The following is a 13796-nucleotide window of genomic DNA, read 5'->3' on the forward strand; positions in this document are numbered from 1 at the left end:
AAGACCAGAAATCGAACTGCCCTCTTGGATCTTGAAAGATACAATCCTCTGTACCTCTATATGCATGCATACGCACTCATTCACATTCATATAATACTACCCTTTGTGGAGGAAGCATGGTGGAGGATGACCTTGTGGCGCCCCGCTGTCGGACCCAAGATCTAGGGTCTTGTTCTTACGCACAAAGAACTTATGCACACTCTATCCTTAGTTTATGTGGAAACCACATAGCCACGTCACCGCTGAACCCAACATTCCGTTCGCCCTTCGATCCTCTCGAATGATTCGAATTATTACCGGGAGTGAGTTCTTTAGAAACTGTCACTCGGTTACGGTAACAATAAACAAATGATCCATGTCTACATTCTTTGTGGCTCATATATTTATGCACGCATACGGGCTAGAAAGCTTTCCCCGCTTGGTTTAGAGTATATCTTACTTATGCCTTAATAACAGACTGGAAATTTGAAAGCATTGAATTCTGATTTGGGGAAAGGAATTGTAATCCCATCGACATATAGTATGGACTACGCGATCCTTACTTCAAATCCTTTGAAAAAGTGACCGTTCAAATAAACAAAGAGGAAATGAGGTGGTGGCCAGTTGCTCTCTATTTCTAATCCTCTTATTGACTACTTTTTTTATACTTTCGTATTACGGTTGCTGATTAGAAAGAGACAGGGCTTGGTCGCAATCAGTCGCTATCTTTTTCTTTCAGCCGACCATCTATCCTATGTCTGCTATGCGAAGTCCATACTATACGTCAATACGTGATCTCATTTCAATTTCTCATTTAAACTTGCCGCTCAATCCTAGTGAGATTATTTGTCACTACGCCGCCACATAAATCTACTACACCAAGAGTTGAAATCCCTATATCGTTCATCGTGATTGGATATCCCGGAGTATTATCAAAGTGACGAACCTTTAGACTATTGTTGCGCCAAACTACATAAATTTATCTGAATGATGGGCGCACCTTGTTCTTCCTAGATCGTGCTTCGTTAGGTGGCACTTCGTGGCCATTGCTTCTGCTGAGAAGTGGTGAGCGTCGGGAACAAAACTATTCTCCTCTCGGGGTGTTCGTGTGTGTTCGATCATCATTGTTTGCCAGAAACATTCTGTCAAAATGACGTCCCGCCTTGAAAAAGAGCGTACCAAACAGATCCAGGATAAGTGTCAAAACCTGCTCTCGCAAATGCTCCGGGATGAAGACAATAAGTACTGTGTGGACTGCGATGCTAAAGGTTTGTATAATAGTCATCACATCCTATGATAGATTCTCAGTAAGTATCACCGGAAGGAATACCGGGATAAAAATGCTTTATCATATGGAGAAGAATTCTATCCTTCGTTTATTGATTTGTTCTTAGCCACTGCGACCCAGTTTCTTATTTGTGACTTATAGAATTTTCATTTCCTTCGAATAATTCCGCGTAGTGTGACAGCCGTTACGATAAGAAACGTCGCACGACTCTGTTCGTTCTACGTGTTTGCATAGCAGTGGCATCGCGCTTGAAGTACAACCCTTTCTCATGGAATTCTTGAATCTGAGTTTACATTCTGAGTAGAGTAATCTGTTTATTTCATATATTTATATCTATCTAGTTCTAAGTTATATTCTCTATGCTCTTTTCAGTATGACATTTCGATTACTTTCCATTGTCTTCTTGCATGTTAATTTTGGAGTCAATTTCATTAATATAAAACATTTGTTCGTATAATACTGTACAAATTTTGAAATTTCACCGATATGTTAATACTATGCTAATCTTAGCATTGTATCTTATCATTGTTTGGTCTTTTGTTCTGACTTTATCCTATGTGCCAAATTTTAATAACTTCATTGATTTAACAATGTTGTTACCTTTAAATTATATTTTATGCTTTATTTTTGAGTTATAATTAAATTAATCTAGTTGTTTTATTCTTCATGATTATGAAAGGTGTTACAAAAAACTGTACTTTACTTATATTATCCATCTGGAATATCTATATGTACGATAAGTATTTTCTAAAAAAAATAACTTTTATATATATATAAAGATAAATTATACTATATTGAAGTATATCATATGACTTTAGTTTATATTATTTTGTGAACTTCATATTTGTAACTTTGAAACTGACTGATTATTTACTTTTAGGACCAAGATGGGCCAGCTGGAACCTTGGAATATTTTTGTGTATTCGCTGTGCTGGTATACACAGAAAACTTGGGGTTCACATAAGCAAAGTCAAATCTGTCAATTTAGACACATGGACACCAGAACAAGTTGTGGTATGTATATTTATTATACTCAATGAAATAGCTGTATGGTTTCTTTTGTAGTAAAGTAACGTGGAATATATCTATCCTTATGATGCTGTTTTCTTATCTATCCTCTATGATCATCCACATTTCAAATTCATATAAATAATTATTTAAACAAAAGGTCAGAATATTATCCTCCTTATCTATACAATGACTCAACAGTATGTAAATTCGTATCAATACATATCTATTTCACTGGGTTTACACCCATCATTCCATTGAATGTATCGCATATTCTCTTGACTATATTGAAATAATATTAATCATAGCATACCATTGTTACAAAGATAGTTATAAATAGAAAAATAACTGGCATAGCAATGGCTTACCTAATTTTATGTATCAATCAAGCATATAAGTTACAATACTTAGACATTTTGTAATACAACAAATGATTAAAAATTCATGTCTACAGATTATGCAATTTTCTTTCTATTTTATTAGAGCCTGCAGCAAATGGGTAACTCTCGAGCAAGGGCAGTTTATGAAGCGAATTTGCCAGACCGCTTTCGTAGACCCCAAACTGACTGTAGTCTTGAAAGTTTCATCCGAATGAAATACGAGCACAAGAAGTACATTGCACGAGAATGGGTGCCACCACCTTTACCAAAAGTAAACTGGGATAAGGAGTTAGATGAGGAAGCAGAACGTCAACGTAGACGTAAGAAGGAAGGTTCAAAATCATCTAGCGGACAGAGCGTTCTTCCCCCTGTTAAAAAACCAGAAGTGGTACCACAGCTGCCGAAACCACGAAGTTCCATCAGTCCCAAACCTTCAAGAGCGAATAATTCCGCCACTTTGGATCTTCTTGGTCTCGGTGCGTGTCCGATCTTCCATTACATCAGACGATGTCCTTCACAACCGACAACATATTTCATAATAATAACATTAACTGTTCGCAATAGATGCTCCAGAAAGTCAAACAAGTGCAAACACTTCCGGTTCCAGTGACGATATCTTTTCCTCGTTTCTATCTGCACCACCAGCTTCCGCTTCTCCAGCAGCAAATGGCGCAGCGAACGGCATAACAAATACTACCAGCATGGCAGGCAAAACAGAAGAGGAAAGTTTCTTTAATCAGCCAGCGCCCACACCTCAGGAGAAGAGTAAGATGACAAAAGATAGTATTCTAGCGCTGTACGGAACACCCAGTCAGCAGCAGCAAGTATTCGGAGTTCCTGGTATGTTTTGTTTAAAGAAAATACTGTGCAACTAAATTTCCATCAAAGATATTAAAGAGATCTTGGTTTTTCAGGTGGGATGTATACGCAACAAAGTACACCCCAACAGTTTACACAGCAATTGCCAGGCATGGCAGCTTTTGGTCATCAAAACTGTTTCCCGAGCCAGTCAAATTCCATTAGCCAACTGAATCACCCTCTCCAGACACAAATGGGAATGCCAGTTGCACCACAAATGCCAGTAAATCCTGGACAAATCAGTGTAAATCATGTTCAGTTGGGCGCCATGCCAGCTAATCCGCTGGGAAACAATATAGGCATGCCTCAAATCAATCAAATAAATGGACTGCCAAATGTCAGTCTGGGAATGCCAAGTCAATTGGTTAGTAAATTCACTCGTATGATAGTTAGTCGATAATCAATACTGCTTTGATAATCCCGTGTGAATTAAAATATAATTTCGCGCACCAGCAGACTGTAACGAACGCTGGTCCACAAATGATTCAGCTGGGTCAGAGTAACGTAGGTAGTAACAATGGATGGAGCGGTATGTTAACTGCTCAAAATCTTCAACCAGCGCCGGGCAGCAATCCTTTTTTCAACTTAGCAATTCAACAGCAGCAGCAACAGCAAAATACTGCTTTTGCATCGCAGGTAACAACTTGTGTACCTTAATCATATAAATAATTCTCTAATGCTTAACAATTTCTTTACCAGATAATGTCCATGAAAATTTAACCCGACACATTATATATACATAATATTTCCACATACAATCCTCCTTATATTGTTTTCTTGCAGCTGCCGCAACATATGTCCCAATTATCACTGGGTGGAATGGCCGGTTTTACGAGTGCACCAGGAAAGTCGGCTTCCACCGCACTACCTGGACAGACTCTCTCGACCAATCTGTGGCAGTAACAATTTCTTTGGACTTAGTTATTTAATCGACCGGTCCGTTCGAGGTTGCACACTAGTGTGGACAGTTGTATCTCGACATTGACTTATATTATAAGGTTTCCTTGAGAGAGCACGAAGAGAGAAATGGCACGTCGCGCAAGTCGGTAAAACCAGGAATTGCAACTGCTACGATAATATTCATAAGAGATGACACGCGCATGCTCTTGCGCCGTCTTGAAACCCGAAGGGTTGTGCCGTCGTTATGGCACGTTGTTTCCCACTTTAGAGGCTCTATTTACGTTCTGATATTGTTGAAAGAAAAAAAGAAATTATACGTTTCGATATAATAAAATTACGAACTACCAATTCGTACGAGTGAGAACTTCAGTTCAGTCTTACAAGCTTTCCCTGTACTTGGAGTTGTACATGTAAAATGGTACGTCATCACTTATTCAAAATGGTTAAGTAATATATCCTAAATCGCGCAGTGTTGCCGATTATTCATGCGAGGTCTATGATGTGCGTTTAAGATGCACGCAATAATACTCGACGATTGCAATGTACAAAAAAATGAATTTTCAGTCGACGGATAGAATACAGGAATTCATAACAAGACATTAATTTATATATTTGTTCTAAAAATTATGAATATAAGAACTATGGTTATTTCTAACTGCAATTGATATCCTGTTGTTCATTCAGTATATTACGTATGTCATACTGATCACTGGCGAGTAAGAAATGTATTTATCTCTCGACAATTAACATGTTTCCCTTATAACCTGTTCACGAAAACAGAAGTCCTGGTGCCTGAAAAAGAATATTCCGGTTTATTATACGCCTCTGACACAAATACTGCGTTACTGTATACGCGCTGATATAAATCCGTACAATGCAATTCATCCTATTTCACATATATACAGTGTATTATGAAAAACAAAAGGGAAATAAGAGAACGAAAAGATTCAGTTACAAAATGATGAACTTGTATTAAAAGTTTTTACTGAATTGTCATAAATTCTTAGACTTCATCGTCTCGTATGATCGTATCCTCCACAGTCGAAATACAGAGAGATAATTCTCTACTTTATTACATCACAGCAGCAGTAGAAAACCTGTACTTTTTAAAATTTATGTGGAAGATGACGCAGGTTACAATAAGAATTCGGAAATTTGTATAAATTCGCATCCATTGTGCAGTCTGTACGAGTATTAGAGCAGATTGCGTATAATTAGAAGAAAGTAATAGTCAAACCAAAAGGAAGACTGAGAGGAATTAATAAAACGATTAAAGTGAATAAGTATACCGTCCGTCGACTAAAAAAGGAAAAAACAAAATGTAAATCATCGTGAAGATCCGCCTTTATCGAGGAGACACGCGAGGATCGTCCACATTAAGACTTGTAAACGGCTGCGCTTGAAAAGTAAAGGGCTATTTTACAATTTGACAATAATTTGTCCACAATCGTCAGCTCCCATTATCGAATTTTTCTACTGGAATGACCTATTAATCCCAATCTTTTTAATAAAAATTACAATTACAGGAAATAAGTGTCGGACGATAGGCGGATAATCGATAATACGGTTGCGATATTCCGCAATTTGACGTACCTGTATCACCTGTCAGCATCATTAGTATTGCTACAGGTCGTTCCATATGGAATGTCATAACACTTCTTATCCTGGTCTCTCATACCCACTTGTATTACGTATGAGAGAAAAAAATTATATGTATAGCGTGTCGGTTCGTCTTGTCCTCCATCTTGTCACACATTTGACAAGCAAATTCTAGCATATGGCTCCTATCCAATAATGAAATCTTAAAAAGCGTGCATTATAATGTAACGATTTGATAGGCCTGCGTTTACGTTATTCTACGTCTGACCTTAACGCATGCCACACGATTATAAAGATACAGATTGTTTTGTGCGAAACGTGAGCGAATGTAATAAATGATTGTGACAGTGAGAGAATTGCCTGTGTTTCATGTAAAATTTGAGTTTCCAAATAGGAACAACGTGCGTTGCGACACTGTTAAATTTTCGAATTTTCCTTCTTTCTCTCTTTCTGTTCTCTTTTTTCTTTTTTTCGCTCTCTAGTCGTATAAAATAACTAACACGCGATACAATCACGGCACGGATCATAGACTACGAGAATATAATTTGATTGTAATAATTAGTGATCTTTGCACGTACACGAACCACCGATACTTAAAAAACCGTCTTAAGAAACAGCGTGCGATTACTGATTCTGCGTACTTTACTTTTCTTCTTTTCTATATTTATCAAATTAAAAACCTACGGACAAGTCGCTCCTAGGATACTGTCGCCAAGAGCAACCAAAAAATTCTTAACAATTTATATAAATTACTGTAAAGGATAATTCGAGTTTACGTAATGGTATTATTTTAGACGGTACTGCTTCTCGCCTTTTTTCGACTATATGAAGTCAAAGACTTATATTTCTCAGAGGCCTCGTCTTTCTTTTTACATTGACACGTTATCAGCATCGTGCGTTCTCTATGTACTATATTGTAACTCGACCGTAGTGCATACTGGCTGAGCTATTATTATACAATTTATTTTATAATGTGAAACAATTGATGACGGTGCTGTCATTGCTGTCACTTCGGGACTGTCATTGCGATTGCTCATCATTAAAAATACACCATGTGTTATTATCTCTATGACACGGTACAAGGGATTTCGCAATATCATTATTGCAATAATCATCCCGGTTTATAGTGGTAATAAACTTATGCACCGTGAAAAAACGCCACATGTGATTAGTATTAAATTAGTGATTTATATAATTATTAATGCTATTATTAATTATTATTGTATCTTTTATTGTTAGCATCTCTATTGGCATTATCATCACGATTTCTTTTGAAATTTAACATTCCTACGTTTGGGAAAATTTACTGGTGTTGTTTGGTGAACACTTTTTTTGTACAAACATCACAATAACCTTTGCATTTCGAGGCGAAGTAAATCAATTTCTTCAACATTCTTCAATATAATATGACGTTTGGGTGTAATATTGATTGTTTCATACCCATGATCATGACCAATGTGCAAGCGTTATTGGGTAAAGAAAACAGACAATTATAATTGTTATACATATATTCTGGAGCGATTCGAATCGAGTCTGCAGCTGTCTTATTATATATACATATAAAGAGAGAGAGAGAGATATTCTTTTTCTAAGAATGTGGAATCTTGTCGGCTTCCCATATTTTCACACTCTTAAGGTGTACATCTAATGATTGGTGTCGGTTCCAAAATGTATAATGCCTATCGCGCGATAAATATTTGTACAACTGCGTTTGTATAAGAGTGTGAGTGTGTAGATCGAACATGCGAGAAAATTATAAAATATATATTAAACTAATCTGTACGATATCAGAGTATTTAGAATTGAAATACACTGTCTACCTCTTATTACGTATCGATGAACCATTCTCGGTAAATCAAAAACTATATAATGTATTTACGCCTTTTAATGGGCGCATTTTCATATCATTAATGTGGTATACAGATCATTTTTATTATTAACGCTTTTCGACTTAGAGCAATGTTAGCCATAAATAGATTAACTGTTTGAATGGAGTTACTGAAAAGTTTATTTTGTTCACAGTAATTATATTAATGGTATTAAATAGATATACGGATGAATAATTTAAAGTTTTGTTTTCAACGTAATTGGTGGGAAACTAGTTGGTAAGAATGTACATAGTTAACTTAATATTTAAATAATGGATACTCCATTGACTGACTGTGCGTCGTTTCTTGGGACCAATGGGAACTCATACCGGAAACCGCCATCTTTACCATTTTAGACTGTGGCTGACTAGCACGCGTGGACATTCTTTCGTTTCCTGAAAGCTTCCTTTTGCTGTTGGATCGAAGCGTGTTTGAAGCCACGTGAAAAGTCATGGACAAACCTGTCGTCCTAGCTCGTGTAATCAAGGTTCTGGGCCGTACTGGGTCACAGGGACAATGTACACAAGTCAAAGTCGAGTTCCTGGGTGAGCAAAATCGACAAATCATCAGAAACGTCAAGGGTCCAGTCCGGGAAGGCGACCTCCTAACCCTCCTCGAGTCTGAGCGCGAAGCAAGAAGACTACGGTAGACCAGCATTTACATTTTCCACAAGACAACCAAAATCGGTCACCAGCAGCGGGTATCTAGAACTTCCTGGAATATGAAGACGACCTGAACCATGAGTAAAGGACCACGAGGATAATGACTAGCTTCAACATGAATCTGTTCTGTACACAAGATTCCTCACTACCGCAATAAATCCTTGCTGGTAACCACAAAGAGTCTGTTTTATTATTTACCATATATACAAATGTTTAAAGCTTATATTTGTTTAAACCAATTCAACTTGGTATCGTAATACCAGCTTCTTCATCAGCACCATGCGCAATAAGAATGCAAACTTACTGCTGTAAGATGGAGACTTACAGATTTACTTGGTATGTATATATTTTCATATCAGTGATTTAAATGTGTTTATTTTATTTAAAAATTTATATATTAGCAATTGAAATGATATTTGAATCAAGAAAAGATATCTGGAATATAAAAAATGGTGATAACTTCACTGTAAGAATACCAATGAAATAACTAAATTAGGTTATGCTTAAGAATTAAAGAGTATATACATATTACAGTAAGTGTTACAATAAAAAGTAACTGGATTTGTAAAAAAGCATAGTAATTTATTTACATATTTTTGCTTAGAATCTCATTCAAGTATAAAAATGTAATATGCAAAATGCCCAGTCGTATAATAATGGTGCATTACACAAATACTTTTGCAGTATGGCAGGAAACTTAAAGCAATGTTTATCTAATGTTGAACAAGTTGTAACACCATCAATTTCTTCATAACCTTAAAGGGAAACTGATACAATATTGCATCTTGCTGAGTTATATCCTACGACGCTTAGGAGGTGGAGTATCTCGAGGACTTGACGAAGCTTTTGATGTGTTGTCTATACTTTGTCTTGTTGGCCGTTTTGGGCCTCTCTTTGGTCCTTCGCGACTGGAGTCAGAATCCTTACGTTCCTTTTTTGCTGTCACTTAAACATAGTCAATAAAATTATAGAACAAATTTTAGAATAGCAAACCTAAAAAACGTTAAAAAATACCTAGATCCTCTGTGTCATCCTTTGATTTTGGTCGTCCTTTTGAAGATTTATGTTCTTTTTTCATGTCCTTTGTTTCACGAAGTTTCTCTTTTTTAACCTCTGTCTCTTTGATAAATTTTTTAATATCCTCTTTCTTTTTCTCAATTTCTTTACCTCCTTTCGAGTCTCTTGGTTGTACATCTTTTTTAACAGTATCTTTTCCATCTTTATCTTTTTTTATTTCTTTATGAATCTTTGAATCTTTTATTTTAACCTCTGATTCGTCCTTCTTTCGAGACTTCATTAGCATGGAGAACTCTGATTCAGGAAGATTAAAGTCAATTTCGTTACTAGGAAAAGGCAGATCCTCTGTGTCATCCTAATAAAAATAATACACATATAAATATGTTAATGTTATTAATGACTAAATTATTAACTTACCAAAGCCATTAGATCGTACATAGATTCTAAATGATCCCAAATAATCTTTAGAGACACGTCTTTATGAATAGCTGCACGAAACTTTTCCCAAATGCAAACCATGTGAAAGTACTTGTTTACTCCTGTAAGGATCAAAAATGAAATAGGTTTCGCCAGTTTATCAATCTTACCTTCTAATCCCTTTTTCCTGAATATTTTAATAGCTTTACCTTCAAAAGTATACATAATACGTCTCATAAATTCTTACCAACAGGCTTATGGCCGTTCATAGCAAAGAAAAGCTGTATTTCATTTTCCACATTCCATTCAATCTCCTCAACTGATTCTGATTGTTTCTCTTTAACAGCCATCGCGTGCCAATAAAAATCTTAAAAATCCAATAACGTAACTGTTTTCCAGTGTCAATACAAACAACAACACAATTGAACGTAACACTGATTTCAGAAAATCCTGGCGAGCTGATCTTTTTTTATGGTGTCGCGTCGATCGCTACAACCCTGCTGCCATCTCTACGACACGCGCATAAGTAACAAAACAGATCATTTAGCGATTATGGAAAAGGTAGACCAGTTCGATCAGTAACTTTCTCTGTACGTGGTCCTATTTATATCAACAAATCCATAACTTCAAAAGTTTCTATAGTTATTATCTATATTTCTAAGTCGATAAACTTTTGCAAAAAATTCAAGTACAATATAGATTGGCAGATAAATAAAATAAAATTTCAGTATTAAAAATGGTAATAAACGTTTGTGTAAAAGTGTATCAATTAATTTATCAGTGATGTCATTATACGTTGAAAAATTGCCACAGCGCCACCGTATTAAATAACTTACGAAAATAGCAGTATGTAAAAGCATACAAGAAATACAGTATTGCTCGTAGAGCGCTATATGCATAATATTACGTTACAGTGTTATCGTACGGTTTACCTTCAAAGGATATCCGCGTTGCATAATAGTGCTTTCAGGGCCTCATTCTAACGACACAGGGTCATACCATGATCATGCATACGACAAGATAAGGTAAAATAAGTAATTTACCAAGATATAGCAATAAACAGACTAAAACATTTAGCCACTCGAATATCCAAGATGGCTATCGTAATACGACCATAATAAATTAAATAATACAGTGTAAAGAAGGTGAAGTTTAATCCCTGTTAATACGATACCCAGTCGCGCAAGTGTCAAATGGATAAAAGGGTGGATTCTAATAAATCATACTCTCCGAGAAATACCTTTTGTCATCATTAAAAAAAATAGCTTCACTACTTTTCACATTGCATCTTCGATTTCAGCCACGCAGCTTCAACTTTGTACACTTCCTACTTAATACAATTGATTCCAACATAGATGGCTTCTCGACTGGAACGAATCGTAGTTGGGACTTTTCTTTTTCTGTTCGCGGAGGAACGAGAAAACCGTTTTAAACCGACTCTGAACCAAGTGAACAGAATAGATGCAACCCGCTACCTGGATCTTTCCAAGTCAGCCAACTCCAGGAAGCGGATCGAACCTCTCAACGTCACGGGGTGAACAACCCTCTGAACTGAACCTTATAAAATCATTTGTACTAGAGTTAAACTGTAATTTTTATAGGTTTCTAGACATATAGTTATTATCGATGTTATCCTAGCCGATAAATGCTGAAGATAATTTTGCTAAAAAAATACTGGTTAACGAATCAAACCAATTACGTTAGAGTGTTTTGAGAGGCAGGCATGTGTACGTGCACATGCATACTAGAGAATGGATACGGGATGACTTTTCAATCCAATGAAAGCAGGTCAAGCATACATAGATGAAGTACGAAGAACATTCTTTTAATTAGAAATTCCAGGTCCATAGGGACAGGGTAATTCTTATAAAGCTCGCGGCCCCTAATCGTAAACGGCAGGGATGATCGGCGGTGACAGAGTATGTATGAATTTTATTTGTATATATATATAAATAAAATGTTGGGTATGAGCATATATGTATATATATACAAAAAGTTAATCCGATCGAACAGAATGGACGAAACCGGCTCTCCAGGTTTTCGTGCAGCTAAAAAACGACGGGGTGTCGAATCCGGAAAAGATCTCCACGCTACGGCCAGACGAACTCAATCTATTAAGGCTGGTTTACACCACCCGCTGAATTCTTTCACTGCTACACGACATTCGTCACGATTGAGTCAAACATAGGAAAATTCAGGGTTCGTCGCTTTCAAAAATTGCTGTTTTCGCAATTTCCTATAAGCATGCGTTAGTGAAACTTTCCAAACTTATATTTGTCCAATTTTCCAAACTCACTTACCATAGGAAAGCCTCTAATGAGATCATTAAGAACCGTACAATGTATAGGTATGTTTGAAAGTAAATATGCGTACGAAACCTTCAACAGATCCTGATAGCTTATAATTCGTAATTTTTGTTTTAATTATAATACTGTAATCAATGTTCATTAACGTTCTGTTAATTACAAATCAACTTATTCATAACGTAGGTAACGTACGTGTGACCATTGGCTGATTGAACGGCTCCATGTCATCTATCCGAGTTGCGTCATTAACTCATCGTATCTACGTTACATTCCCTAGTGACGATAGACGCCATTAAATAGACAAAGTTGACCACGAAATTCATGTTATTAAGACACCATAAGACGAAATCGTTCACGCATCTCTGAGTGCATCTACGGTTTCCTTCCTCGTCCAAGAGTCCTTGATGGCAATTACCGTAACAGCTCGTTAGTATACGTACAGTGACTTTGCCTAATTAAGACGAGAACGAGGAGTCCGACGACTACGTAGAAGATCTCCTTTACGATCCGCGCAACGGTATTTAATGGCGACGGAACACCATGCATTCTTGAAAGTGATACTTTCGATTCTTTAAGCTCGTCAAAATAGAATGAACGGTCATAGACGAAATACAGAGATAATAAATAGTTATACCTACCGTGCATAACGTACATGTGTATGTACGACTCATCCGACGTATTAATTTAGGTTAGGACGCGTGAATGACGTCAGAAACATTACATGCATTTAATAAATGACTTGGACTATATATGCAAGTAGAGGAATCGCGGGTAATTCGTCTATAAACCTGGCCTTACCACCCAGAGAAGAAGTCTTGGTTGGGGAAGATGGATAAGAAGGAGAGAGCGCTCGAGGTAGATGGTAAGATAGGTTAGACCGCGTACCGGCCAGAGACTGGCAAGGCGGGTAAGGTAAGATAAGGGCGGCAAGGTAAGGTAAGGTAAGTTGGGAACAAAATATAAAGAGGGGACTGACTACATGGAGTCAACGTTCCGAGCGGGTCAGCGACCACTATCTCTTATACGCTTCGGGCCGCTCGTTTCGCTGTCTTCCACTCTCCTTCTTCCTCTATCTCTCTCCCTTTCTCTCTCTCTCTCTCTCTCTCTCTCTCTCTCTCTCTCTCTCTCTCTCTCGTACACATACACTTACACACTCTATCACATATCTCTTCCTTCTTTCTCTTCCACATTATTTTCTATCAGCGTATACCTTTCTTGCACACCTACTTCACGGATGCAAACCTACCTACTCACCTACCTACCTTCTCACCTTCCTCTATCTTCCCACCTTAACCACTTTACCACCTTCCTTGACGGTCTTACCTTGCCCGCCTGGCTGCCTCCTCCTGCCTGGTTACTTCTGTTCACCAGGTTGGCTGCGTACCTCGACTCCTGCTAGACCTATACCTTACTCCACCATGAGGCGATGTTCTCGTGGAAATCGCGGAACCATCGCTTCCGAAATATCCAGGCTCGCGGGACCGTGGCGATGCTCGGAAGCCATGACGATCTCG

The 13796-nt window shown here is 37.3% G+C and overlaps 3 protein-coding genes across 7 annotated transcripts; 2 read left to right on the forward strand and 1 right to left on the reverse strand.

Annotated features, from left to right (window-relative positions):
• Positions 1-946: 946 nt before the first annotated feature.
• On the forward strand, positions 947-8720 carry LOC107265520 (stromal membrane-associated protein 1). 3 transcript variants are annotated; one of them, XM_015735066.2, is made up of 7 exons: positions 948-1247; positions 2148-2281; positions 2759-3131; positions 3220-3495; positions 3570-3877; positions 3967-4149; positions 4297-8720. In XM_015735066.2, exons 1-7 carry the CDS (start codon positions 1130-1132, stop codon positions 4414-4416), a joined length of 1512 nt encoding a protein of 503 aa, XP_015590552.1. In that variant the 5' UTR covers positions 948-1129; the 3' UTR covers positions 4417-8720. The 3 variants fall into 3 exon arrangements, with proteins under 3 accessions (XP_024938564.1, XP_015590552.1, XP_015590553.1); XM_015735067.2 differs by having other exon boundaries at positions 3970-4149; XM_025082796.1 differs by lacking the exon at positions 3967-4149 and having other exon boundaries at positions 947-1247.
• LOC107265522 (40S ribosomal protein S28) lies at positions 8252-8720 on the forward strand. Its single transcript, XM_015735072.2, has one exon. The coding sequence runs from the start codon at positions 8332-8334 to the stop codon at positions 8527-8529; it is 198 nt and encodes a 65-aa protein (XP_015590558.1). The 5' UTR covers positions 8252-8331; the 3' UTR covers positions 8530-8720.
• A 383-nt stretch (positions 8721-9103) lies between these two features.
• On the reverse strand, positions 9104-11166 carry LOC107265521 (MRG/MORF4L-binding protein). 3 transcript variants are annotated; one of them, XM_015735069.2, is made up of 4 exons: positions 10224-11166; positions 9977-10098; positions 9557-9914; positions 9104-9481 (listed from the first exon to the last, which is right to left on the reverse strand). In XM_015735069.2, the coding sequence occupies exons 1-4, from the start codon at positions 10324-10326 to the stop codon at positions 9336-9338; spliced, it is 729 nt and encodes a 242-aa protein (XP_015590555.1). In that variant the 5' UTR covers positions 10327-11166; the 3' UTR covers positions 9104-9335. The 3 variants fall into 3 exon arrangements, with proteins under 3 accessions (XP_015590555.1, XP_015590556.1, XP_015590554.1); XM_015735070.2 differs by having other exon boundaries at positions 9104-9487; positions 10186-11152; XM_015735068.2 differs by having other exon boundaries at positions 9104-9487; positions 10224-11150.
• Between the last annotated feature and the right edge of the window lie 2630 nt (positions 11167-13796).

The sequence above is a fragment of the Cephus cinctus genome, unplaced genomic scaffold (assembly GCF_000341935.2).
Source record: "Cephus cinctus unplaced genomic scaffold, Ccin1 Ccin1_scaffold0227, whole genome shotgun sequence".
Classification (NCBI taxonomy): Eukaryota; Metazoa; Arthropoda; class Insecta; order Hymenoptera; family Cephidae; genus Cephus; species Cephus cinctus.

Excerpts from the sequence above, each read along its gene's own strand:
- LOC107265522 (XM_015735072.2), top strand. The coding sequence starts at position 8,332 with ATGGACAAACCTGTCGTCCTAGCTCGTGTAATCAAGGTTCTGGGCCGT.
- LOC107265521 (XM_015735068.2), bottom strand. The coding sequence starts at position 10,326 with ATGGCTGTTAAAGAGAAACAATCAGAATCAGTTGAGGAGATTGAATGG. Across the intron at positions 10,099-10,223 it reads GAACGGCCATAAGCCTGTTG|GAGTAAACAAGTACTTTCAC; the intron begins GTAAGAATTTAT and ends TGATCCTTACAG. Across the intron at positions 9,488-9,556 it reads GGATGACACAGAGGATCTAG|TGACAGCAAAAAAGGAACGT; the intron begins GTATTTTTTAAC and ends ACTATGTTTAAG.
- LOC107265520 (XM_015735066.2), top strand. The coding sequence starts at position 1,130 with ATGACGTCCCGCCTTGAAAAAGAGCGTACCAAACAGATCCAGGATAAG. Across the intron at positions 1,248-2,147 it reads TGTGGACTGCGATGCTAAAG|GACCAAGATGGGCCAGCTGG; the intron begins GTTTGTATAATA and ends ATTTACTTTTAG. Across the intron at positions 4,150-4,296 it reads ATACTGCTTTTGCATCGCAG|CTGCCGCAACATATGTCCCA; the intron begins GTAACAACTTGT and ends GTTTTCTTGCAG.